Raw genomic sequence first — 25,998 nt, 5'->3', positions numbered from 1 at the left:
TTAACTAGAATCCAAATGCTACCCTTTGCACTGTACCTTGCTGCCTTCAAAGAATGTTTCTGTTTGAATTTTTTGAATTCTCACTAAGTTTTCCTTATTGACTTTTTTTATTTTTTGTTTATTTTATAAATAATAGTTCCTAAATAAAAATAATTTGTTTTAAAAATTAAAATTATTTTATTACATATTAATAAAATAAATGTTTCTTTATTTTAGGCTGAGAAACTTAATTATAAGGATAAGAAACTGAACATTGGTCCAGCAATAAGAAAGCAACAAGTAGGGATCCCTCGTATGTATTGAGATCTAATGTATATTTCCAACATTTTTGCATGATTCTTTTTGAAAAATTAAACATTTTATAGAAATTTATTAAAATATTAGGTTTCTTTCATATTACAGTATTACTTTAGCAAAGTTGGAGATCAACTGAAATTTTCCAGTCACAAATTACATACAGTAGTGGGGGTTTTTTGGTTGTTAAGGAAATATTTACACAAGTAATGATGCTTAAGTATATTCCATATAGTTCTACATTTGTAAGTGAAAAATCTCTTATGATTAAAAATATCACTTAAAATAGCCAAAATAATACACATGTAGAATTAATCATAGAGTAAAAATACTGAAAATGAAGATATAGAACTACTATCAGGAACTCTGGTTATATGGTGTGTTCTTTAATCCAACCACACATATCATAGTTATCAGAGAGGTAACAATTCCCAAAGCTTTGGGAATTGACTAAGTTATGTGCCTTCCTCAAGTTTCTGCAGTGCTTTCAATTCTACTCTTCTTTTTTTTTCTCATTCTTCCTGTTCATTAAATTTGATACCTGTATAGTTATCTTTACCTATAATATTTTTTAAATCTCTAACAGTCTTAAATTAGGAGAAACCTCACATAAAATTAGTAATTAAGATTTCTTATTCTTCCTTAACAGTGTCCTAATGTCTACTGGAATGTTTAAAATATTAGGCAGTTACTATGTATTGATAACAAATTAATATATTGTACTGTTAATATATTTGGACTGTTCTGTTTTTGACAGATACTGAGTTTAACTTTGGTTTAAGATTTGTTAAATTAGGAGATAATTGAGGTGTCTTCAGTAGCTTAATACTTCAAAATGGAATACATTAAATAGGACACATGCTGAGTATTTCCGTACTACTGTTGTATTGCTGAGCTAAGCTGTTACATGCAGTATGGTTCTTTACCATCTATCACCAACAGTAGGGACTAAGTAATGTTCATATTATGACACACAAAGGACTAAACAGAGACATTATATTAGCTCTATGCCTAATGCTTTCAAATATACAAACAATAATACCTAACAGTTATTTAAAAATTATTTGGTGCAACTACCGCTATTTTTATAAATAGAAAAATTCCGTCTTAAAAAAAAGGTAAAGTTTTTGTTTTAAAATTGTTTCTGCTGAGATGCTCTTAAAAATTGTTTCTAGCCCGCAGCAGCCAGCCCGCCCGCCCTCCTCTCCCCTCTTTGTCCGCCGGCGTGGGCGGCTCTCCAACACCGTGCCCTCTTCCGCCTTCACCGGCTCCTCCGCTACTGGCCTCAACATCCTTGCCACCCTCACCTTTCCTCCTCCAGAACAGTTACTGGGAGAGTGGAGACAATACAGAGCAGGTCCCGGAGCCACGACGGAGATCAAAGGGACGGCGTACCCCATCCTGGAACGGCTGACTGTCTGGGAGAACCAGCTCCAGTGAGATCACCGAGGGGCGCGGGCTTTCCCGGGCGGGACGGCAAGCGGCCGGAGTCCCTGCCTTCCTCCTTCCCAGACCAGCTGGCAGAAATGGGCAGGCGGTCCCCTTGGGCCGCGGCAGCTGGTGCCCCCACCACGCGAGGCCCCCCGGACCAACTGAGAGAGTTGGGTCGGAAATCCCCACACTGCGGAGAATGGTGACCGGGGGGCCCCTTCCAAACACGTGACTCCCCGGTCCAGCTGGGAACAGTGCACTCTCCCGGGCAGCGACAGCTGGCGCCCTCCCAACGCCCCGGGCCGACTAGGAAATTCGGTCGGGCGCTCTCCAGTGCTACGGTGGCCGGCGACCCTCCCCGCGTTCGGACCCAAGGGCCGGCTGGCACTCTTCCAAGCCACTTCGGCTGCCGAACCTCCCCTACGGCGAGAGTTTTCCAGAGTTAAAGGACCCACAGCACCTTGAACTGGTGGAACCTGTAGATAAACGTGTGCCACAAGCGCCACCTACTGGTCAGGATAAGAAAAACAGAACCCAGAGATTTCACAGAAAAATCTTTCAACCTGTGAGGTCCAATACCCAGGGAAATCTGACTAAATGCCCAGACGCCTGCAGAAGATAACGCAGCACGCTCAGAAAATTGAAAATATGGCCCAGTCAAAGGAACAAACCAATAGTTCAAATGAGATACAGGAGCTGAAACAACTAATGCTGAATATACGAACAGAAATGGAAAACCTCTTCAAAAACGAAATCGATAAATTGAGGGAGAACATGAAGAAGACATGGGCTGATCAAAAAGAAGAAATAGAAAAACTGAAAAAACAAATCACAGACTTATGGAAGTGAAGGATAAAGTAGAAAAGATGGAAAAAACAATGGATACCTACAATGATAGATTTAATGAGACAGAAGATAGAATTAGTGATTTCGAGGATGGAACATCTGAATTCCAAAAAAAGAAACAGAAACTATCGGGAAAAGAATGGAAAAATTTGAACAGGGTATCAGGGAACTCAAGGACAATATGAACCGCACAAATATACGTGTTGTGGGTGTCCTAGAAGGAGAAGAGAATGGAAAAGGAGGAGAAAAACTAATGGAAGAAATTATCACTGAAAATTTCCCAACTCTTGTGAAAGACCTGAAATTACAGATCCAAGAAGTGCAGCGCACCCCAAAGCTATTAGACCCAAATACGCGTTCTCCAAGACACTTACTAGTTAGAATGTCAGAGGTCAAAGAGAAAGAGAGGATCTTGAAAGCAGCGAGAGAGAAGCAATCCATCACATACAAGGGAAACCTAATAAGACTATGTGTAGATTTCTCAGCAGAAACCATGGAAACTAGAAGACAGTGGGATGATATATTTAAGTTACTAAAAGAGAAAAACTGCCAACCAAGACTCCTATATTCAGCAAAATTGTCCTTCAAAAATGAGGGAGAAATTAAAACATTCTCAGACAAAAACTCACAGAGAGAATTTGTGACCAAGAGACCAGCTCTGCAAGAAATACTAAAGGGAGCACTAGAGTCAGATACAAAAAGACAGAAGAGAGAGACATGTAGAAGAGTGTAGAAAGAAGGAAAGTCAGATATGATATATATAATACAAAAGGCAAAATGGTAGAGGAAAATATTATCCAAACAGTAATAACACTAAATGTTAATGGACTGAATTCCCCAATCAAAAGACATAGACTGGCAGAATGGATTAAAAAACAGGATCCTTCTATATGCTGTCTACAGGAAACACATCTTAGACCCAAAGATAAATATAGGTTGAAAGTGAAAGGTTGGGAAAAGATATTTCATGCAAATAGCAACCAGAGAAGAGCAGGAGTGGCTATACTAATATCCAACAAATTAGACTTCAAATGTAAAACAGTTAAAAGAGACAAAGAAAGACACTATATACTAATAAAGGGAACAATTAAACAAGAAGACATAACAATCATTAATATTTACTCACCGAACCAGAATGCCGCAAAATACGTGAGGAATACACTGCAAACACTGAAAAGGGAAATAGGCACATATACCATAATAGTTGGAGACTTCAATTCACCACTCTCATCAATGGACAGAACATCTAGACAGAGGATCAATAAAGAAATAGAGAATCTGAATATTACTGTAAAGGAGCTAGACTTAACAGACATTTATAGGACATTACATCCCACAACAGCAGGATACACATTTTTCTCAAGTGCTTATGGATCATTCTCAAAGATAGACCATACGCTGGGTCACAAAGCAAGTCTTAACAAATTTAAAAAGATTGAAATCATACACAACACTTTGTCGGATCATAAAGGAATGAAGTTGGAAATCAATAATAGGCAGAGTGCCAGAAAATTCACAAATACGTGGAGGCTCAACAACACACTCTTAAACAATGAGTGGGTCAAAGAAGAAATTGCAAGAGAAATTAGCAAAGACCTTGAGGCGAATGAAAATGAAAACACAACATATCAAAACTTATGGGACGCAGCAAAGGCAGTGCTAAGAGGGAAATTTATTGCCCTAAATGCCTTTATCAGAAAAGAAGAAAAGGCAAAAATGCAGGAATTAACTGTCCACTTGGAAGAACTGGAGAAAGAACAGCAAACTAATCCCAAAGCAAGCAAAAGGAAAGAAATAACAAAGATCAGAGCAGAAATAAATGAAATTGAAAACATGAAAACAATAGAGAAAATCAATAAGACCAGAAGTTGGTTCTATGAGAAAATCAAAAGATTGATGGGCCCTTAGCAAGACTGACAAAAAGAAGAAGAGAGAGGATGCAAATAAATAAGATCAGGATGGAACAGGAGACATAACTACTGACCTCACAGAAATAAAGGAGGTAATAACAGGATACTATGAACAACTTTACACTAATAAATACAACAATTTAGATGAAATGGATGGGTTCCTGGAAAAACATGAACAACCAACTTTGACTCAAGAAGAAATAGATGACTTCAACAAACCAATCACAAGTAAAGAAATTGAATCAGTCATTCAAAAGCTTCCTAAAAAGAAAAGTCCAGGACCAGACGGCTTCATATGTGAATTCTATCAAACATTCCAGAAAGAATTAGTACCAACTCTCCTCAAACTCTTCAAAATAATCGAAGTGGAGGGAAAACTACCTAATTCATTCTATGAAGCCAACATCACCCTCATACCAAAACCAGGGAAAGATATTACAAAAAAGGAAACTACATACCAATCTCTCTAATGAATATAGATGCAAAAATCCTCAATAAAATTCTAGCAAATCGTATCCAACAACACATTAAAAGAATTATACATCATGACCAAGTAGGATTCATCCCAGGTATGCAAGGATGGTTCAACATAAGAAAATCAATTAATGTAATACACCATATCAACAAATCAAAGCAGAAAAATCACATGATCATCTCAATTGATGCAGAGAAGGCATTTGACAAGATTCAACATCCTTACCTGTTGAAAACACTTCAAAGGATAGGAATACAAGGGAACTTCCTTAAAATGATAGGGGGAATATATGAAAAACCCACAGCTAATATCATCCTCAATGGGGAAAAATTGAAAACTTTCCCCCTAAGATCAGGAACAAGACAAGGATGTCCACTATCACCACTATTATTCAACATTGTGTTGGAGGTTCTAGCCAGAGCAATTAGACAAGAAAAAGAAATACAAGGCATCAAAATTGGAAAGGAAGAAGTAAAACTATCACTGTTTGCAGACGATATGATACTATACGTAGAAAACCCAGAAAAATCCACAACAAAATTGCTAGAGCTAATAAATGAGTACAGCAAAGTAGCAGGCTACAAGATCAACATTCAAAAATCTGTAGCATTTCTATACACTAGTAATGAACAAGCTGAGGGGGAAATCAAGAAACGAATCCCATTTACAATCGCAACTAAAAGAATAAAATACCTAGGAATAAATTTAACCAAAGAGACAAAAAACCTATATAAAGAAAACTACAAAAAACTGCTTAAAGAAATCACAGAAGACCTAAATAGATGGAAGGGCATACCGTGTTCATGGATTGGAAGACTAAATATAATTAAGATGTCAATCCTACCTAAACTGATCTACAGATTCAATGCAATACCAATCAAAATCCCAACAACTTATTTTTCAGAATTAGAAAAACCAATAAGCAAATTTATCTGGAAGGGCAGGTTGCCCCGAATTGCTAAAAACATCTTGAGGAAAAAAAACGAAGCTGGAGGTCTCACGCTGCCGGACTTTAAGGCATATTATGAAGCCACAGTGGTCAAAACAGCATGGTATTGGCATAAAGATAGATATATCGACCAATGGAATCGAATAGAGTGCTCAGATATAGACGCTCTCATCTATGGACATTTGATCTTTGATAAGGCAGTCAAGCCAACTCACCTGGGACAGAACAGTCTCTTCAATAAATGGTGCCTAGAGAACTGGATATCCATATGTAAAAGAATGAAAGAAGACCCGTATCTCACACCCTATACAAAAGTTAACTCAAAATGGATCAAAGATGTAAACATTAGGTCTAAGACCATAAAACAGTTAGAGGAAAATGTAGGCAGATATCTTATGAATCTTACAACTGGAGGCGGTTTTATGGACCTTAAACCTAAAGCAAGAGCACTGAAGAAAGAAAGAAAGAAATGGGAGCTCCTCAAAATTAAACACTTTTGTGCATCAAAGAACTTCATCAAGAAAGTAGAAAGACAGCCTACACAATGGGAGACAATATTTGGAAATGACATATCAGATAAAGGTCTAGTATCCAGAATTTATAAAGAGATTGTTCAACTCAACAACAAAAAGACAGCCAACCCAATTACAAAATGGGAAAAAGACTTGAACAGACACCTACCAGAAGAGGAAATACGGATGGCCAAGAGGCACATGAAGAGATGCTCAATGTCCCTGGCCATTAGAGAAATGCAAATCAAAACTACAATGAGATATCATCTCACACCCACAAGAATGGCCATTATCAACAAAACAGGAAATGACAAGTGCTGGAGAGGATGCAGAGAAAGAGGCACACTTTTCCACTGTTGGTGGGAATGTCAAATGGTGCAACCACTGTGGAAGGCAGTTTGGCGGTTCCTCAAAAAGCTGAATATAGAATTGCCATACGACCCAGCAATACCATTGCAAGGTATCTTCTCAAAGAACTTAAGGGCAAAGACATAAATGGACATTTGCACACCAATGTTTATAGCAGCATTATTTACAATTGCAAAGAGATGGAAACAGCCAAATTGTCCATCAACAGAAGAATGGCTAAACAAACTGTGGTATATACATATGATGGAATATTATGCAGCTTTACGACAAGATAAACTTATGAAGCATGTAATAACATGGATGGACCTAGAGAATATTATGCTGAGTGAGTCTAGCCAAAAACTGAAGGACAAATACTGTATGGTCCCACTGATGTGAACGGACATTCGAGAATAAACTTGAAATATGTCATTGGTAACAGAGTCCAGCAGGAGTTAGAAACAGGGTAAGATAATGGGTAATTGAAGCTGAAGGGATACAGACTGTGCAACAGGACTAGATACAAAAACTCAAAAATGGACAGCACAATAATACCTAATTGTAAAGTAATCATGTTAAAACACTGAATGAAGCTGCATCTGAGCTATAGGGTTTTTTTTTTTTTTTACTATTATTACTACTTTTATTTCTTTTCTCTATATTAACATTTTATATCTTTTTCTGTTGTGTTGCTAGTTCCTCTAAACCGATGCAAATGTACTAAGAAACGATGATCATGCATCTATATGATGATGTTTAGAATTACTGAGTGCATATGTAGAATGGTATGATTTCTAAATGTTGTGTTAATTTCTTTTTTTTTCTTTCCGTTAATAAAATAAAAAAAATTGTTTCTAACATTTTGACATGTTAGGTGTTTCCCACAGTGTAGCATACCATAATTGCAAATTTTCTTTAAAGTCTCATGCTTTATTTTAAAACTTCATATACAGTTTATAATCTGTTCCACACCTAATATCATAGTGTTTATTTTGATGTAAAAATGTTTCCCCAAAACAATTACTTGAATAAAACTGGTACTATAGGAGGATAATCATGAATAGTCTGTGTATTTTCAAATCTCCTGATATACCATCCCACATATACCCCTTGGGGCATACAGATCTAAATTTCAGAAGTATGGAGTTAAATAATTTAACTAAGTGGTGAGTGATAATACCACCCTTCAAATCCAGGGCTGTTTGACTTCAGAGCTCTTTTTACATTTCTGTGAACAAATACTAAGGAAAGAGTAGGTATTGAAATTACATTTATAAAATACAAGGGATTCTTATCTTAATTTTTCTGAAATTTATCACTTCTTTGCATCTCCAATACCAACACCAACTATACCTTCCTTGGATTTGTTGAAAAAGTCTCTTACGTGTTCTCTCTAAATCCAATCTTCTTATCTTCCAATCCATCCTTCATAAGGCAGCCAGAGTGATCATTCAAATGTACACAATTTATCTTGTCTTTCTCAGCATATTTTTTAACGTTTTTTATTGTGAAATATAACATATATACAAAAAAGCAATAAATTTCTAAGTACATTTTAACAAGTAGTTTTAGAGCAGATTTTAAAGTTTGCTGTGGATTACAGTTCCACGAGTTTTCGTTTTATATCAATATAATGATTTAGCAGTCATACTAATTTGTTAAATCCTATCTTCTCTGTTATACTCCTGTTCTTTTTTTTTTTCTTTTTTTGTAAAAAAAATAACTGTCAGCTTATTTGAGCTCTTCCCTTTTCTTTCTATGCTTCAGCCATCTAACCCTCTCTCAGTTCCAAAACATATTCTTCTTGGGACTTTCTGGTATACTGTTTCCTTTACCTTGAATGCTCTTTGCTATCCCATTCCTGCTTGGAAGCTCAGCTCAAAAATTTTTTCCTCACAAAAGCAATATGAGGAAATAATCCATAGTGCTCCATAGTGCCCTATACTAGCTCTTCATTGTATTTATCAAACTTGTAATTAATTGTGTAATTAGTTATTGACTGTCTTCCCCACCAGTACCTAACTTCTATTAGGAAGCCATATCTAATTTTTTTTTCTGTATCACTAGGGCCAGGTCTATGCTTTGTAATAGTATGCATTCAAACTTTATTTATTTAACAGATAAACCTGTGGTTCATTAATAAACTTTTGTGGGGGGGGTCTCTATGAATCTCATGAAATGGTGGGCAGAATTTTGTTTGAACATATACATATATTCATGTATATGTAAAGACTTCATGACTTTTATCACAAAAGAATAAGATTAAGAACCATTAAAATAAGCAGTAATGAAAAGAGAAAGCAACTTAAAGTGCTACTTAAAAGTGTAGACCAGTGCTACTGAAAGTGTGGTTTGCAAGTAACGTCAGTTCATCTGGAATCTATCAAAATGCAGTTTCTCAGGCCCTAACCCAGATTTACTGAAACATAATCTCTGGAGTTAGAGCAAATAATTTGTATTTTAATAAGCTATCAAGATGATTCTTATGCTTGCTAATATTTGAGAAGCACTGAGTAGTTGAAGAAACGTCAATTTCAAGTAATGTATATAACTTTGCTGGTCAAATACTTAAATACTTAATTTCCGTTGGTTTATATAAAGTCTCAATGACAAAAAAATATTGATTTTTTTTTGTCATACATAATTTGGCCTGGAAAAGACATAGGGTTCTAAAACCTGCCATGTGAAAATCTATGGTAAGTCATGCATATCACAACAGGTATAACAAAGAGAGAGAGAAAATTAAAAAGACGGACAGCATGAATGAATGCTTGCTGATAGTAAACCCAGAGGATTAGTAGGGTGAAACCAAAACATGTTCCAGAAAGTGGATTCGCCTCCAATTTCATTGCATCCACCGTCTTTGTCCTTTTACAAATAAAAGGTCTAACGAAGGCCTTAGGAACTTTACTTTGGTATCTATAATCTTCAGGTAACCCTATATAAATTTATATTTGCAAAACTAATGACAGCTGATAAGAATCTAAATTGTTAAACTCTGTGTTTCATTATAATGGTGTTGGAATTTGAATTGCCAGATTTTGAGATTTTAGTATTATTAAAAGCTCTAAGGTAGTGAGTTTGAAAATACACACTTCAGAGATAATATAGCATATGGTATTTTAAAAAATTTTATTCAAGTTTTACTGTAGCTATAGAGGTGCATAAAGGTCAATGTTTTTCTAAGTGATGTTCAGATATAACATTTTTAAAACTTAAATTGAACATTTCATTTATTATTATTTTAATCTTTACTTTAGGCTCCAGTATAATGCCAGCAGCTGGAACAATGTACCTAACAACTTCAACTGGATATCCTTACACTTATCATAATGGTGTAGCTTATTTTCATACTCCAGAGGTAGCATCTGTCCCACCACCTTGGCCTGTAAGTAATTTTATTTTAACAGGGTTTCTATCCTTTATACAGGTATTACTATTAAATTTTTTTAACAATTTGTTTTATTTCTGAAATACTCCAACCACAGACAAATACAAATAATACCCACGTACCTGCTATCCAAATTTAATAGCTGTCAATATTTTCCCATATCTATTTATGTTCTTTTAAGGGGGGATATAAAAATGACAAATTCAGGTAACGTCTCCTTGCCTCCATTTCCTTGCCTTTCCTTCCTCCTCAAAAGTAACCAGAATTTTGTCCATTTTACATGTTTTTACCACAGATGCATGTGTCCTTAAACAATATATAATATTGCTTTCTGTGGTTTTTAAATTCAGTAGTAGATAATGCTTTTTCCACTCAACATTATGTTCTTGAGATAAAACCATGTTTACCCTTGTATATATAGTTCACTTATTTTTAATATTTTATAATGTTCCATTGTTTAAGCATACTACAGTTTTTTGTATTCCCCTAATGATGGACATTTTGTTTCCTTTTCTTTTTTCTGCAGTCAAAGCTGCAATGAATATCCAGATCTTTTAAGTACTGTTTGAGAGTTTATCTAGGGACATTGTCTTCAAAGTTTTTTGCTTATGTGTCCTCTATTTTTTTTAAATTTTGTATCCTCTCACTCATTTTAAAGGTATCTGAAATTTATCATAACTTTAAATAGTATAAGAATATTGTATATTTGTAGACTTGATTTAAATACATTTTTGTCAAAACTTTGTAGTTACAAATTTAGCTTTGTTCTAATAAGAGAAAATGTTCTCTAATTCAGTTGAGTAGTAGTCAACTAGTCAACTGAATAAAACTAGCCAACCAAATAAAACTTTCTATTAGAAAATTTCAAACTTTGTTTTTAAATTCTCATAAACAAGTTAATGTATATTCCTGTGTCCACCATCTAATTTAGTTTATCCCCTGGGTGAAATAAGGTACCATTTTCCCTTCATTATTTCTTATACAAGCTCTCTTTGCTTTATTCTCTTGGGATTATTTCTCAAGGATATTGTCTTCTTGAATTGTCTGTTTGTTTGATTTTCTGGTGATTTTTAATTCCAGAACAAAGCTTTAAACCATGATTCGAATGAGTGAGAAATATGACTTTGTTTAATGAAGAAGAGTGATTGTGAAAGAGAAATTTGGAAAACAGGAATTCGTATTACACAAATATATTCACCAGCAAATCAAATGAAGAAGAAATAGATAAGAAGTTTAAGATCTGAAAATTGGTACTTTTAAAGTTTATTCATGCTCATGTACTCCTGGAAAATTTTTGTTTTCCCAGTGTACCTTGAGCTAGGCTACAGTATATTCCTAGAAGTAGAATTTCACATTCGTAGTATATGCACATCTTTGACTAGCTGTTATCAAATAAAATTATACCAATTACACACTAGCCAACAGGTTATGAGAGCTCCACTTCCTCCATCATCCTTGCCAACCCTTAAAATGATCAGATTTTTATTTGTATCTTAATTTTCATTTGCCTAATCACTTGTAAGACTGAATATATTCTCATATACTTACTGTGATTTGAGTTTCTTCTTCTGTGAAACTTCCTGTTCGTATCCTTTTTCCATTTTCCTATTGAAGTTCTTTGTCTTTTTCTTGAGTTCATTATCTGAATTTTTTTAGGATTTAAATATCTTCTTCCAGTTTGTGAGTTGTCCATTAAATTTGTTTATGGTTTTGTGTCATAGCAGGTTCTTAGTTTTAATGTTGACATATGTATCAATGTTTTCCTTTATGGTTTCAGTTTTTAGTGTCTTATTTTAAAAGCACTTCTTTACCACAGGTATCTATTTTTATTTTTAGCATGCTAAAGTATTGCTATTTTCCCATCTAGAGTTTAAATCTGGAGTTTATTAACTAATCCATCCTTTTCCTACTGTTTTGAAATAAATCCTCTGTCAAATACCAAATTTCCATATGTGTATGGGTCTCTTTTTGGATTCTCTATTCTGTTCCATTGGTGATCCTGCCCAATTCTGTTTTAAATACTGTGGCTTTATAAAAAGTCTTGCAGTCATGTAAGGCAAGTCCTCTGACTTTGTTCTTCTTTAGGAGTATTTTGTCTATCTGTAAGCCTCTGCTTACAAAATTTACCTTTTATAATTCTGATTGTTCAGTTCTTGAAAAGCCCTTGTTGGAATTTTATTCTTCACTAAATATATAAATTTGGGATATGTGAAAATCTTTGCAATATTGAGTCTTCCTATCCGTGAACATGATAGATCACTCCGTTTATTTAGGTCTTCTTTTATTTACATCAAAGAAGTTTTCTTTCACCAGAAAAAAGTCTGACATAAATTTTGTTGGATTTATTCTCAGGTACCAAATTACTTTCCTAGGGCTTCCATAACAAATTACCACAAACTGGATGGCTTAAACCAACAGGAAATTTATTCTCTCATAGTTCTTGAGGCTAGAAGTCTGAAATCAAGGTATTGGTAGGTCTGTGCTTTCTCCAAAGTCTCTAGGAAACAATTCTTCCTTGCCTTTTCTACCTTCTGGTGGTTGCCAGCAGTCCTTGGTATTCCTTGGTTTTTTAGCTGCATTATTACAACTTCTGCCTGTATCTACACATGGCCATCTTTCCTGTGTGTGTGTATATCTTCACATGGCATTCTCTTGTCTGTGTATCTGTGTCCAAATTTCCCTCCTCATGATATACCAGCCATGTTGGATGCAGGGCCCACCTTCTTCCGGTAAGACTTCACCTTAGCTTGATTACATCTGCAAATACCCTATTTCCACGTAAGATAACATTCACAGGTTCCAGGTGGACATGCATTTGGGGTGGTGGGTAGGGGAAGAAGGACACTATTCAACCCAAGACAGGGTACCCAGTAGTTTTTGTTGCTTTTATGAATGGTATATATTTTAAAAATTACACTTCCTAATTGACTGTGGGTGGCATATAGTGATACTCTTGATTTTTACTTGTTAATATTGTGTCGATAACCCTGCCAAATTCTCTTTTAGGTAGTCATTTATGATTCAGTATTCTTCTGCTTCTTTCTGTTTTTTTTCTCATTTTTCCCCCTCTCAAGCTATTATACTGGCAAAGTCTGCTACACTATTGATGCAATTAGAGCATCTTGACCTTGTTCTTGAAAAAAGGAAACAAGTTCAGCAGTTCATCAAGTTTCACACACACATATACACACACACACACATACTCACACACTGTTGGCTTTGAAGATATTCTTAAGCAAGGTTTTTTAATCTTGTTATTATTGACATTTTGGACTTCTTTGTTGTGGGAGGCTGACTGTGCTTTATAGTATGTTCAGCAGTGTTCCTGGCTTCTGTCCACTAGATGCCAATAGCACTCTCATGGCTGTAACAACAAAAAAATTTCTCCAACCTTCCTAGATGTTTCCTAGGACACAAAAGCACCCTGGTTGAGAATGACTGCCCTAAATCAATTAAGAAGTTACTTTCTGTTCTGTTTGCTAAAAGTTTTTATTATGAAAGAGTACTGAATTTTTTTTTTATTAATTAACGGAAAAAAAAGAAATTGACCCAACATTTAAAATCATACCATTCTACATATGCAATCAGTAATTCTTAACATCATCACATAGATGCATGATCGTCGTTTCTTAGTACATTTGCATCGGTTTAGAAGAACTAGCAACACAACAGAAAAAGATATAGAATGTTAATATAGAGAAAAAAATAAAAGTAATAACAATAGGAAAAAAAAAAAAAAAGACAAATAACCAGACAGACAAAAGCAAAAAAAACAAAAAAACAAAAACAAACAAACAAACAAAAAAAACCAAAACAAAAACCTATAGCTCAGATGCAGCTTCATTTAGTGTTTTAACATGATTACTTTACAATTAGGTATTATTGTGCTGTCCATTTTTGAGTTTTTGTATCTAGTCCTGGTGCATAGTCTGTATCCCTTCAGCTCCAATTACCCATTATCTTACCTTGTTTCTAACTCCTGGACTCTGTTACCAATGACATATTCCAAGTTTATTCTCGATTGTCGGTTCACATCAGTGGAACCATACAGTATTTGTCCTTTAGTTTTTGGCTAGACTCACTCAGCATAATGTTCTCTAGGTCCATCCATGTTATTACATGCTTCATAAGTTTATCCTGTCTTAAAGCTGCATAATATTCCATCGTATGTATATACCACAGTTTGTTTAGCCACTCTTCTGTTGATGGACATTTTGGCTGTTTCCATCTCTTTGCAATTGTAAATAACGCTGCTATAAGCATTGGTGTGCAAATGTCCGTTTGTGTCTTTGCCCTTAAGTCCTTTGAGTAGATACCTTGCAATGGTATTGCTGGGTCGTATGGCAATTCTATATTCAGCTTTTTGAGGAACCGCCAAACTGCCTTCCACAGTGGTTGCACCATTTGACATTCCCACCAACAGTGGATAAGTGTGCCTCTTTCTCCGCATCCTCTCTAGCACTTGTCATTTTCTGTTTTGTTGATAATGGCCATTCTAGTGGGTGTGAGATGATATCTCATTGTGGTTTTGATTTGCATTTCTCTAATGGCCAGGGACATTGAGCATCTCTTCATGTGCCTCTTGGCCATCCGTATTTCCTCTTCTGGTAGGTGTCTGTTCAAGTCTTTTTCCCATTTTGTAATTGGGTTGGCTGTCTTTTTGTTGTTGAGTTGAACAATCTCTTTATAAATTCTGGATACTAGACCTTTATCTGATATGTCATTTCCAAATATTGTCTCCCATTGTGTAGGCTGTCTTTCTACTTTCTTGATGAAGTTCTTTGATGCACAAAAGTGTTTAATTTTGAGGAGCTCCCATTTATTTATTTCCTTCTTCAGTGTTCTTGCTTTAGGATTAAGGTCCATAAAACCGCCTCCAGTTATAAGATCCATAAGATATCTCCCAACATTTTCCTCTAACTGTTTTATGGTCTTAGACCTAATGTTTACATCTTTGATCCATTTTGAGTTAACTTTTGTATAGGGTGTGAGACATGGGTCTTCTTTCATTCTTTTACATATGGATATCCAGTTCTCTAGGCACCATTTATTGAAGAGACTGTTCTGTCCCAGGTGAGTTGGCTTGACTGCCTTATCAAAGATCAAATGTCCATAGATGAGAGCGTCTATATCTGAGCACTCTATTCGATTCCATTGGTTGATATATCTATCTTCATGCCAATACCATGCTGTTTTGACCACTGTGGCTTCATAATATGCCTTAAAGTCTGGCAGCGCGAGACTTCCAGCTTTGTTTTTTTTCCTCAAGATGTTTTCAGCAATTCGGGACACCCTGCCCTTCCAGATAAATTTGCTTATTGGTTTTTCTATTTCTGAAAAATAAGTTGTTGGGATTTTGATTGGTATTGCATTGAATCTGTAGATCAGTTTAGGTAGGATTGACATCTTAATTATATTTAGTCTTCCAATCCATGAACACGGTATGCCCTTCCATCTATTTAGGTCTTCTGTGATTTCTTTTAACAGTTTTTTGTAGTTTTCTTTATATAGGTTTTTTGTCTCTTTGGTTAAATTTATTCCTAGGTATTTTATTCTTTTAGTTGCAATTGTAAATGGAATTCGTTTCTTGATTTCCCCCTCAGCTTGTTCATTACTAGTGTATAGAAATGCTACAGATTTTTGAATGTTGATCTTGTAACCTGCTACTTTGCTGTACTCATTTATTAGCTCTAGTAGTTTTGTTGTGGATTTTTCCGGGTTTTCGTCTGCAAACAGTGATAGTTTTACTTCTTTCTTTCCAATTTTGATCCCTTGTATTTCTTTTTCTTGTCTAATTGCTCTGGCTAGAACCTCCAACACAATGTTGAATAATAGTGGTGATAGTGGACATCCTTGTCTTGTTCCTGATCTTAGGGGGAAAGTTTTCAATATTTCCCCATTGAGGATGATATTAGCTGTGGGTTTTTCATATGTTCCCCCTATCATTTTAAGGAAGTTCCCTTGTATTCCTATCCTTTGAAGTGTTTTCAACAGGAAAGGATATTGAATCTTGTCAAATGCCTTCTCTGCATCAATTGAGATGATCATGTGATTTTTCTGCTTTGATTTGTTGATGTGGTGTATTACATTAATTGATTTTCTTATGTTGAACCATCCTTGCATACCTGGGATGAATCCTACTTGGTCATGATGTATAATTCTTTTAATGTGTTGTTGGATACGATTTGCTAGAATTTTATTGAGGATTTTTGCATCTGTATTCATTAGAGAGATTGGTCTGTAGTTTTCTTTTTTTGTAATATCTTTCCCTGGTTTTGGTATGAGGGTGATGTTGGCTTCATAGAATGAATTAGGTAGTTTTCCCTCCAATTCGATTATTTTGAAGAGTTTGAGGAGAGTTGGTACTCATTCTTTTGAAATGTTTGATAAAATTCACATGTGAAGCCGTCTGGTCCTGGACTTTTCTTTTTAGGAAGCTTTTGAATGACTGATTCAATTTCTTTACTTGTGATTGGTTTGTTGAGGTCATCTATTTCTTCTTGAGTCAAAGTTGGTTGTTCATGTCTTTCCAGGAACCCGTCCATTTCCTCTAAATTGTTGTATTTATTAGCGTAAAGTTGTTCATAGTATCCTGTTATTACCTCCTTTATTTCTGTGAGGTCAGTAGTTATGTCTCCTCTTCCATTTCTGATCTTATTTATTTGCATCCTCTCTCTTCTTCTTTTTGTCAATCTTGATAAGGGCCCATCAGTCTTATTGATATTCTCATAGAACCAACTTCTGGTCTTATTGATTTTCTCTATTGTTTTCATATTTTCAATTTCATTTATTTCTGCTCTGATCTTTGTTATTTCTTTCCTTTTGCTTGCTTTGGGATTAGTTTGCTGTTCTTTCTCCAGTTCTTCCAAGTGGGCAGTTAATTCCTGCATTTTTGCCTTTTCTTCTTTTCTGATATAGGCATTTAGGGCAATAAATTTCCTTCTTAGCACTGCCTTTGCTGCGTCCCATAAGTTTTGATATGTCGCGTTTTCATTTTCATTCACCTCGAGGTATTTACTAATTTCTCTTGCAATTTCTTCTTTGACCCACTTGTTGTTTGAGAGTGTGTTGTTGAGCCTCCACGTATTTGTGAATTTTCTGGCACTCTGCCTATTATTGATTTCCGACTTCATTCCTTTATGATCCGAGAAAGTGTTGTGTATGATTTCAATCTTTTTAAATTTGTTAAGACTTGCTTTGTGACCCAGCATATGGTCTATCTTTGAGAATGATCCATGAGCACTTGAAAAAAAGGTGTATCCTGCTGTTGTGGGATGTAATGTCCTATAAATGTCTGTTAAGTCTAGCTCATTTATAGTAATATTCAGATTCTCTATTTCTTTATTGATCCTCTGTCTAGATGTTCTGTCCATTGATGAGAGTGGTGAATTGAAGTCTCCAACTATTATGGTATATGTGTCTATTTCCCTTTTCAGTGTTTGCTGTGTATTCCTCACGTATTTTGGGGCATTCTGGTTCGGTGCATAAATATTTATGATTGTTATGTCTTCTTGTTTAATTGTTCCTTTTATTAGTAGATAGTGTCTTTCTTTGTCTCTTTTAACTGTTTTACATTTGAAGTCTAATTTGTTGGATATTAGTATAGCCACTCCTGCTCTTTTCTGGTTGTTATTTGCATGAAATATCTTTTCCCAACCTTTCACTTTAAACCTATATTTGTCTTTGGGTCTAAGATGTGTTTCCTGTAGACAGCATATAGAAGGATCCTGTTTTTTAATCCATTCTGCCAGTCTATGTCTTTTGATTGGGGAATTCAGTCCATTAACATTTAGTGTTATTACTGTTTGGATAATATTTTCCTCTACCATTTTGCCTTTTGTATTATGTATATCATATCTGACTTTCTTTCTTTCTACACTCTTCTCCATGTCTCTCTCTTCTGTCTTTTTGTATCTGACTCTAGTGCTCCCTTTAGTATTTCTTGCAGAGCTGGTCTCTTGGTCACAAATTCTCTCTGTGAGTTTTTGTCTGAGAATGTTTTAATTTCTCCCTCATTTTTGAAGGACAGTTTTGCTGAATATAGGAGTCTTGGTTGGCAGTTTTTCTCTTTTAGTAATTTAAATATATCATCCCACTGTCTTCTAGCCTCCATGGTTTCTGCTGAGAAATCTACACATAGTCTTATTGAGTTTTCCTTGTATGTGATGGATTGTTTTTCTCTTGCTGCTTTCAAGATCCTCTCTTTCTCTTTGACCTCTGACATTCTAACTAGTAAGTGTCTTGGAGAATGTGTATTTGGGTCTAATCTCTTTGGGGTGTGCTGCCCTTCTTGGATCTGTAATTTTAGGTCTTTCATAAGAGTTGGGAAATTTTCAGTGATAATTTCTTCCATTAGTTTTTCTCCTCCTTTTCCCTTCTCTTCTCCTTCTGGGACACCCACAACACGTATATTTGTGCGGTTCATATTGTCGTTGAGTTCCCTGATACCGTGTTCAAATTTTTCCATTCTTTTCCCTATAGTTTCTGTTTCTTTTTGGAATTCAGATGTTCCATCCTCCAAATCACTAATTCTGTCTTCTGTCTCTTTAAATCTATCAATTTGGAGGCTTTTTCTGTGAAATCTCTGGGTTCTGTTTTTCTTATTCTGCCCAGTAGGTGGCGCTCGTGGCACACGTTTGTCTGTGGGTCCCACCAGTAAAAGGTGCTGTGGGTCCTTTAACTTTGGAAAACTCTCGCCGTCGGAGAGGTTCGCCAGCCGAAGCAGCTTGAAAGAGTGCCAGCCGGCCCGGGGTCCGAACGCGGGGAGGGTCGCCGGCCACCGCAGGCCGGGAGAGCGCCCGTCCGAATTTCCTAGTCGGCCCAGGGCGCCAAGCGCGGCGGGAGGGTGCCAGCCACCACGGCCCGCCCGGGAGAGGGCACCGTTCCCGGGGAGTCACGTGTTTGGAAGGGGCCCCCCCATCACCGTTCTCCGCAGCCTGGGGATTTCCGATCCAATTCTCTCAGTTGGTCCGGGGAGCTGCGCGTGATGTGGGCGCCAGCCGCCGCGGCTTGAGGGGACTGCCTGTCCAATTCTCCCAGCCGGCCCGGGAAGGGGGAAGGGAGGGACTCCGGCCGCTTGCCGCCCCACCCGGTGAAGCCCGCGCCCCTCGGCGATCTCACCGGAGCGGGTTCTCTCAGCCAGTCAGCTGTTCCAGGATGGGGTACGCTGTCTTTTTTATCTCTGTCGTGGCTCTGGGAGCTGTTCTGTATCGTTTCTACTCCCCTAGTAGCTGTTCTGGAGGAGGAACTAAGATCCTCGCGTCTTACTAAGCTGCCATCTTCTCCCGAAGTAAGAGTACTGAATTTTAACAAATGATTTTTCTGCAGCTGCTGAGATTATTTTTTCTCCTTTACTCTGTTAATATAAATATTACCTAATTATATTTTCTAATGTCAATCTGTGTAATACAATATTATTAGCATATTATAGTCTATCAATTGTATGAAACTGATACTTTTCAGGGGTGGTGGTGCAGGGAGGAATCTAGTGAACATTAAAACAAAACAAAAACTTAGGTTACGTGTTATAAAGTAAAATTGAATTATCAGTAGAATCCATTTTACCTATTTTTCATATAACTTGCCTGTTTTTTTAATGATCTGGTTTTAAATAATATTTTGGGGGGTTACTCTATTAAATTAAAAAATAAACTATTTACATTTAATCTCTGCAGAATTAGATACATTATTTATAAGTTTACTGGAATGAGTAACTCATTTAAATGTCAGATTAATAAAAGTTGTTCTAAAGAATTTTGCGTGAAACAGTTTCTCTATTTTTCTTTCCTCTTATAGTCACGTTCTATATCTAGTTCTCCTGTGATGGTAGCTCAGCCTGTTTATCAGCAACCTGCATATCATTACCAGGTAAACATTTAATTACTATTAAAATTCTCTTTAATGCTTTCAGTCCTTTTTTGATAATTTTCGTTTTATTTTTCCTCATGCAAGTAGTTGGCTAATTAAGAGATAAGTAAACCTTATTCCTCATATTCTCACAAGCAGTGGAGACAACCAAAGCAATAGGCCAAGCCCTCAATTTTGGGATTTGTTCATATGAAACTTCTTCCTGCAAAGGATAGGCTAAGCCTACCTAAAATTAGGCCAAAGAGTCACCTCCAGAGAACCCCTTTTGTTGCTCAGATGTGGCCTATCTCTCTATCTCAGCTATCACTGCCCTCCCCCTCTACGTGAGACATGACTCCCAGGGGTGTAAACCTCCCTGGCAAAATGGGACAGAAATCCTAGAATGAACTGGAATTCAGCACCAAGATGTTGAGAAAACCTTCTTGACCGAAAGAGAAAGAGAGAAATGAGACAAAATAAAGTGTCAGTGGCTGAGAGATTTCAAACAAGAGGTTATCCTGGAGGTTATTCTTACACATTATATAGATATCCCATTAAAGTTTAAGGTATATTAGAGAGGCTAGAGGGAAGTGCCTGAAACTGTACAGCTGTGTTCCAGTAGCCATGTTTCTTGAAGATGACTGTATAATGATGTAACTTTCGCAATGTGACTATGTGATTATGAAAACCTTGCATCTATTGCTCCTTTTATCTACAATATTTGTAGATGAGTAAAACATATGGTTTAGGCGGGCCGCGGTGGCTCAGCGGGCAAGAGTGCTTGCCTGCCGTGCCGGAGGACCCCGGTTCAATTCCCGGCCCCAGCCCATGTAAAAAACAAACAAACAAACAAAATATAATAAAACAAGAAAATGTTTAAAAATGTTTCCCTTTCTTCCTCCCTTCCTTCCTTCCATCCTTCCTTCCTTCTCTGTCTTTCCTTCCTTTAAAAAAAAAAAAAAAAAAAAAACATATGGTTTAAGAATAAATAATAGGGAGAACAAATGTTAAAATAAATTGAGTAGATTGAAATACTTGTGATCAATGAAAGGGAGTGGTAAGGGGCATAGAAAAAAATATGGGGAACAAAGGTTAAAATATATGGGGTAGATGAAAATACTAGCAGTCAATGAGAGGGAGAGGTAAGGGGTATATATAGTATGTATGAATTTTTCTTTTTCTTTTTATATTTCTTGAGTGATGCAGATGTTCTAAGAAATGATCATGGTGATGAATTTACAACTATGTGATGATATTGTGAGTCATTGATTATATACCAAGAATGGAATGTTCATATGTTAAGAATGTTCGTGTTTGTATGTTGTTATGTTTAAAATAAATAAATAAAATTTTTAAAAAAAGAGATAGGTAAGCCTTGATGGGGATATTTTTTCCTTTTTTTTAATGAGAGCATTAGATAGTGTCATTGTTTCCTTTTATCAAATGTCATGAGATCAGTTTCTCCCCTGGCTAACATTTAATCAAAAATCTATAGCACTAATTCCCAAAGTAAGCTACAGATATTGGACCACAGGCTGATAATTTAATGTTATTGTTAAGATTGTCACTTTCTTGTTCTTTATTTATTTATTTTGCATGTGTAGGCACCAGGAAATGAACCCGGGTCTCCCCCATGGCAAGCAAGAACTCTCCCTGCTGAACCACCATGGCACACCCACTTTCTTGTTATTTTATTATAACTTAATATATATTAAAATAAATAGTACATTGGAGTTTATTATATATTACAATAGCCTCTTTTAGTTGACTAGCACTCTTCATTAATTCTGGTTGGAGACTGGGATAAGTTAACTATAGAATTTCAGACCATTTACTTCTGTAGAATTGTTCCTAAAACTATGGCATAGAGCCTGTTTTGTAAATAGAGTTTTATTGGAACATAACCACCTTTTTTTACTTATTACCTATGGCTGTTTTTGTGCTACTATAATGAGTTGAGTAGTTGTAATAGAAATTTTATGACCTGCAAAGCCTAAAATATTTATCTGTGTCTCTCTGGTTAGGATATTTTATGTAAAAAAAATTGCCAACTTTGGGTCTATAGCATTCACAGATAAAGTCAAATTCTTTCTTAGCCTCTGGAACAGTGACAGAGCATTTTATTTCTCTTTATTTTTCTTTTTAAATTTTTAACATAGATGCATTGAAATGTTAAGGTTACTAGAATTCTTTTTAATATTAGGCTGAGTTTTGATGAGGTCATTTATTTTTTAATTCTGTTACCAAATTAAGTAAAGACTAAAGTGTTTACTAAAAATTACAGTAATCTAATGGCACTTATTTGAAATATACGTGTAGCATGATATTTCCTGACCTATCTTAGAATTTTGGCACATACCACAAAAACTGAGAACATCAGGCACCAAACCATTTAAGCATGACAGGCAAAAGAAATTGTGGAAGGAATTTCAGGATTCTTAGCTCATTGTTCACCTTGATAAGATAAGGGGAATTTGAGATTGATGGAGGAGATTCATAAAGAGCCTTTCTTCAACAAGAGTTGTTAGAGTGCTCTGGCATTTCCATTCCTTTGCAGCCAAGTTCAGGGACCTCAGAGAATATTTGAGGGAGCTTGTATATTTGTCCCCTGGAGTTACGGGGCTTGGACCTCTTCCTAAAAAGTCCAAAGAAGATAGGTTAGCTCTAGTGGTCTATGATGGCAGAGCTAGGAGACATGGCTACAGAGGGAATGAGTTGAATTCCACTAACAGCAGGCAAAGATGCATGTTTCCCAAGAGTAAGATACAAACTTCACAGAAGAGATTTTTCCCAGAAAACTTTAAGGTGACCTCAGTAGAGAAAAAATATGTATGACGTGGACTTAAAGAATCAAGGGCAGAGAGAATTGTGATTGCAGGCAGAAGTTCCCAGTGGGTAGATTACCAAGGAATCTGTTAAAGTACCCTAACTAGAGAGTCAGCATTTTGAATCTGTGCAGTACACACACACACACACACACACACACACACACACACACACACACACACACACACACACACACCAAAAAAAAATCTGCCCTGGAATTTGTCCAGGGGCAAGAAGGAGCAATAAAAAAATGCTTTTAAAGTGGTAGGGGTGGGAAAGAATAAAGTTGCTTTCTACTTACACCTGACTGAGACCAGCTCCTTAATTAATTGATTACAATAGTTATAGCTCACTTGACAGATCAGGTGTATAGCAACAAAATTTAATTTTATATATTGGCTCTGGTTTTCTCCTTCCCAAAATTTACAAAATTGGAGTTGCATTTTGATACCAATTTATAACATGTCAATATTTTGCAATATAAAATAATTTTACTTCACATATTTCTTTCCAGTTCCATTTTCACCATCTTTCTGCCCTTAAAATTCCCACATTGATAAGACTTTTCTCTTGTTATTTCCTTCTACAAATTCTAATATTGATAATTTTATCAGTTTATATTATTGAAAGTTGGTAATGTATTAGTATTTATCTCATCTTTATTATTTTTTACATTATAGGTAGTGATTTCATTTATCTAACAAATTCACCTATAAGTCTTTCATTTCAAGTTTTTATTAAAACTTTTCTTTAGATATTGTACAATATCCTGCATTTTAACATACAGAACATTATTTTGGTTATCATTATAATCGCAATACAGTGATATCTATCATCAGCTAGCAGTTGAAGTGGTCAGCACTAATAAATTAACCATGATTTGGTATATATGGTAGATCCATGGGGTCTTGTTTTCCCTTTTGTTGCCTTTGACTTTAATGATGAAAAAGACTTTATGAAAAATAAAGAAAATATTAAAAACATTGTTAAAAATAATATAACTAATTGAAGAAATAGTGTATTCTTTTATATTATCATCTTATAATAAATATCTTAAATAAATTGCTCCTCTTTTTAAAATAACAGCTTTATTTAGGTAAAATTGACATTCTGTACAATTCATCTATTTAACAGAATTATGAAATCATAACAATCAATTTTTTAATATTTTCATATATTAAAAAAAGTCATTAGCGAGTGTAAGTGCAGTTCAGTGCTATGCAGGAAACCCAGGTTCAATTCCCTGCCAATATACTTCCCAAAACAAACAAACAAAAGAAGCCAACAAAAACAAACAACAAAAAAAATTCAACAAATAGTGCTGCAATAATGAGATACTCACATGGAACAAGAATGAAATGTGACCCTGCCATAAAGCATACCAAAAAAAAGTCATTAGCAGTCATTTGCTTTCCTCCCACCCCAACCCTAGGTACCCACAAACCTACTTTCTGTCTTTATAGATTTGCCTATTCTGTACTTTTTATATGTGAATGAAACTGTATAACTTGTGATCTTTGGTGACTGGCTTCTTTCACTTAGTATAATATTTTCAAGGCTCATCCACGATGCAGCACATTTCAGTATTTCATTCCTTTTTATGGCTAAATAATATTCCATTTTGTATATATACCACATTAATCCATTCATCAGTTGATGGGCATATAAACTGTTTCCATTTATTGGCTGCTATCAGTAGATGCTATGAATATTAGTGTACAAGCTTTTGATGAACATATGTTTACATTTCTACATATATGCCTAGGAGTAGAAGTGCTGGTTTATATAGTACCTATGCTTAGCTTTCTGAGGAAGTGTAAGGCTGTTTTTCAGAAAAAGGCTACACCATTTTACATTACTACAACCACTGTAGGAGGATTCTAATTTCTCTATATCCTAACCAACACTTATTTTCTATCCTTTTTATTATAGCCATCTAGCAGGTGTTAAGTTTTCATATTGGTTTTAAGTTGCATTCCTTGATGGCTAGTGATATTGAGCATCTTCTCATGTGCTTACTGCCCATTTGTGTTATCTTTGGAGAAATATTTGTTCAAATCCTTTGTGTATTTTAAATTGTGTTATATATCTTTACTATTGAGTTGTATTCTAGATACAAGCATCTTAGCAGATATATGATTTGTAAATAAATATTTTCTCCTACTTTGTGGGTCATCTTTTAACTTCCTTGATGATTATATCTTCACAGCACAAAAGTTTTTTATTTTGATGAATTCCAATTTAACTACTTTTTCTTTTGTTTGTGTACTTTTGGTGTCATAATTTAAAAACCATTGCCTAATCCAAAATCATGAAGATTTATCCCTATGTTTTCATCTAGGTATTTTATAGTTTTTAGCTGTTACATTACGTCTTTGAACTATTTTAAATTAGTTATTGTGTATCATATGAGGTGTAGGAGCCCAGCTTCATTTTTTACATGTGGATATACAGCTTTTTAACACATTTTTAATCTGGTGTTTTTGTTTTGTTTTGTTTTGTTTTCATTTTAGGCCCCTGCGCAGTGTCTACCAGGACAATGGCAGTGGGGTGTTCCTCAGGTAAATATTAACTTTCAGTATCTAATTTATAATACCTTTTTCATTGTGTCCTTGTGAAGACACATAAAAATTAAAGTCAAGTGAACTAGGTTTAAGATTTTCCTCTCCTATTTATTTAACTTTTGGCTATTTATTCAGTCGCTATACTTCTCAGTTTCCTCATTTGTAAAATGGAAGTAATACCATAACTGGTTAGGTTTCTTTGCATTATTTTTGTGAAGGTCAAATGAGATAAATGAAAGCATGTGATACAGAATTTAGTGCTATATACATGTGAAAAAGTACTTTTTATGTTATTGCATTATTAGAAAATTTAACATTTTACTAACGTCATTTTACATTTTATTTCAGTTTGACTTATGCTTCTAACTTTTGATAACAGATAATATGTCACCAAAAAGAGTGTTTAGTAACATTTTCCCACTTGCATGGGAAGTTACAATTAAAGCTGAAAGTAGAGTTTTATACCAATTTAAATTTCATAAATTATATTATTACAGCCTTAATGATGATCTTAATGTATCTGCAATTATCATGCACATTTACACATATGAGATTCTAAGACATCAAGGAACTTTTAGTACTTACCAGTGAGAAAGTTCTTTAATA

The 25,998-nt window shown here is 35.4% G+C and overlaps 1 protein-coding gene across 6 annotated transcripts in view; it reads left to right on the top strand.

Annotated features, from left to right (window-relative positions):
- The window catches only part of BOLL (boule RNA binding protein), an 84,167-nt gene that overhangs the window by 8,980 nt on the left and 49,189 nt on the right, over positions 1-25,998 (top strand). For all 6 annotated transcript variants that reach the window (XR_013172976.1, XM_077154568.1, XM_077154566.1 and 3 more), the window contains exons 5-8: positions 217-292; positions 10,026-10,153; positions 19,952-20,023; positions 25,342-25,389. Coding sequence is in view for 5 of the 6 variants with exons in the window: in XM_077154568.1 (XP_077010683.1) it covers positions 217-292; positions 10,026-10,153; positions 19,952-20,023; positions 25,342-25,389 (324 nt within the window). In the remaining variant the exon portion in view is untranslated. The remainder of the gene's footprint in view (positions 1-216; positions 293-10,025; positions 10,154-19,951; positions 20,024-25,341; positions 25,390-25,998) is intronic.

This window comes from Tamandua tetradactyla, chromosome 3 (assembly GCF_023851605.1).
Source record: "Tamandua tetradactyla isolate mTamTet1 chromosome 3, mTamTet1.pri, whole genome shotgun sequence".
Lineage (NCBI taxonomy): Eukaryota > Metazoa > Chordata > Mammalia > Pilosa > Myrmecophagidae > Tamandua > Tamandua tetradactyla.
The sequence above is the reverse complement of the archived record's forward strand: the minus strand, read 5'-3'. Positions and strand labels throughout refer to the sequence as shown.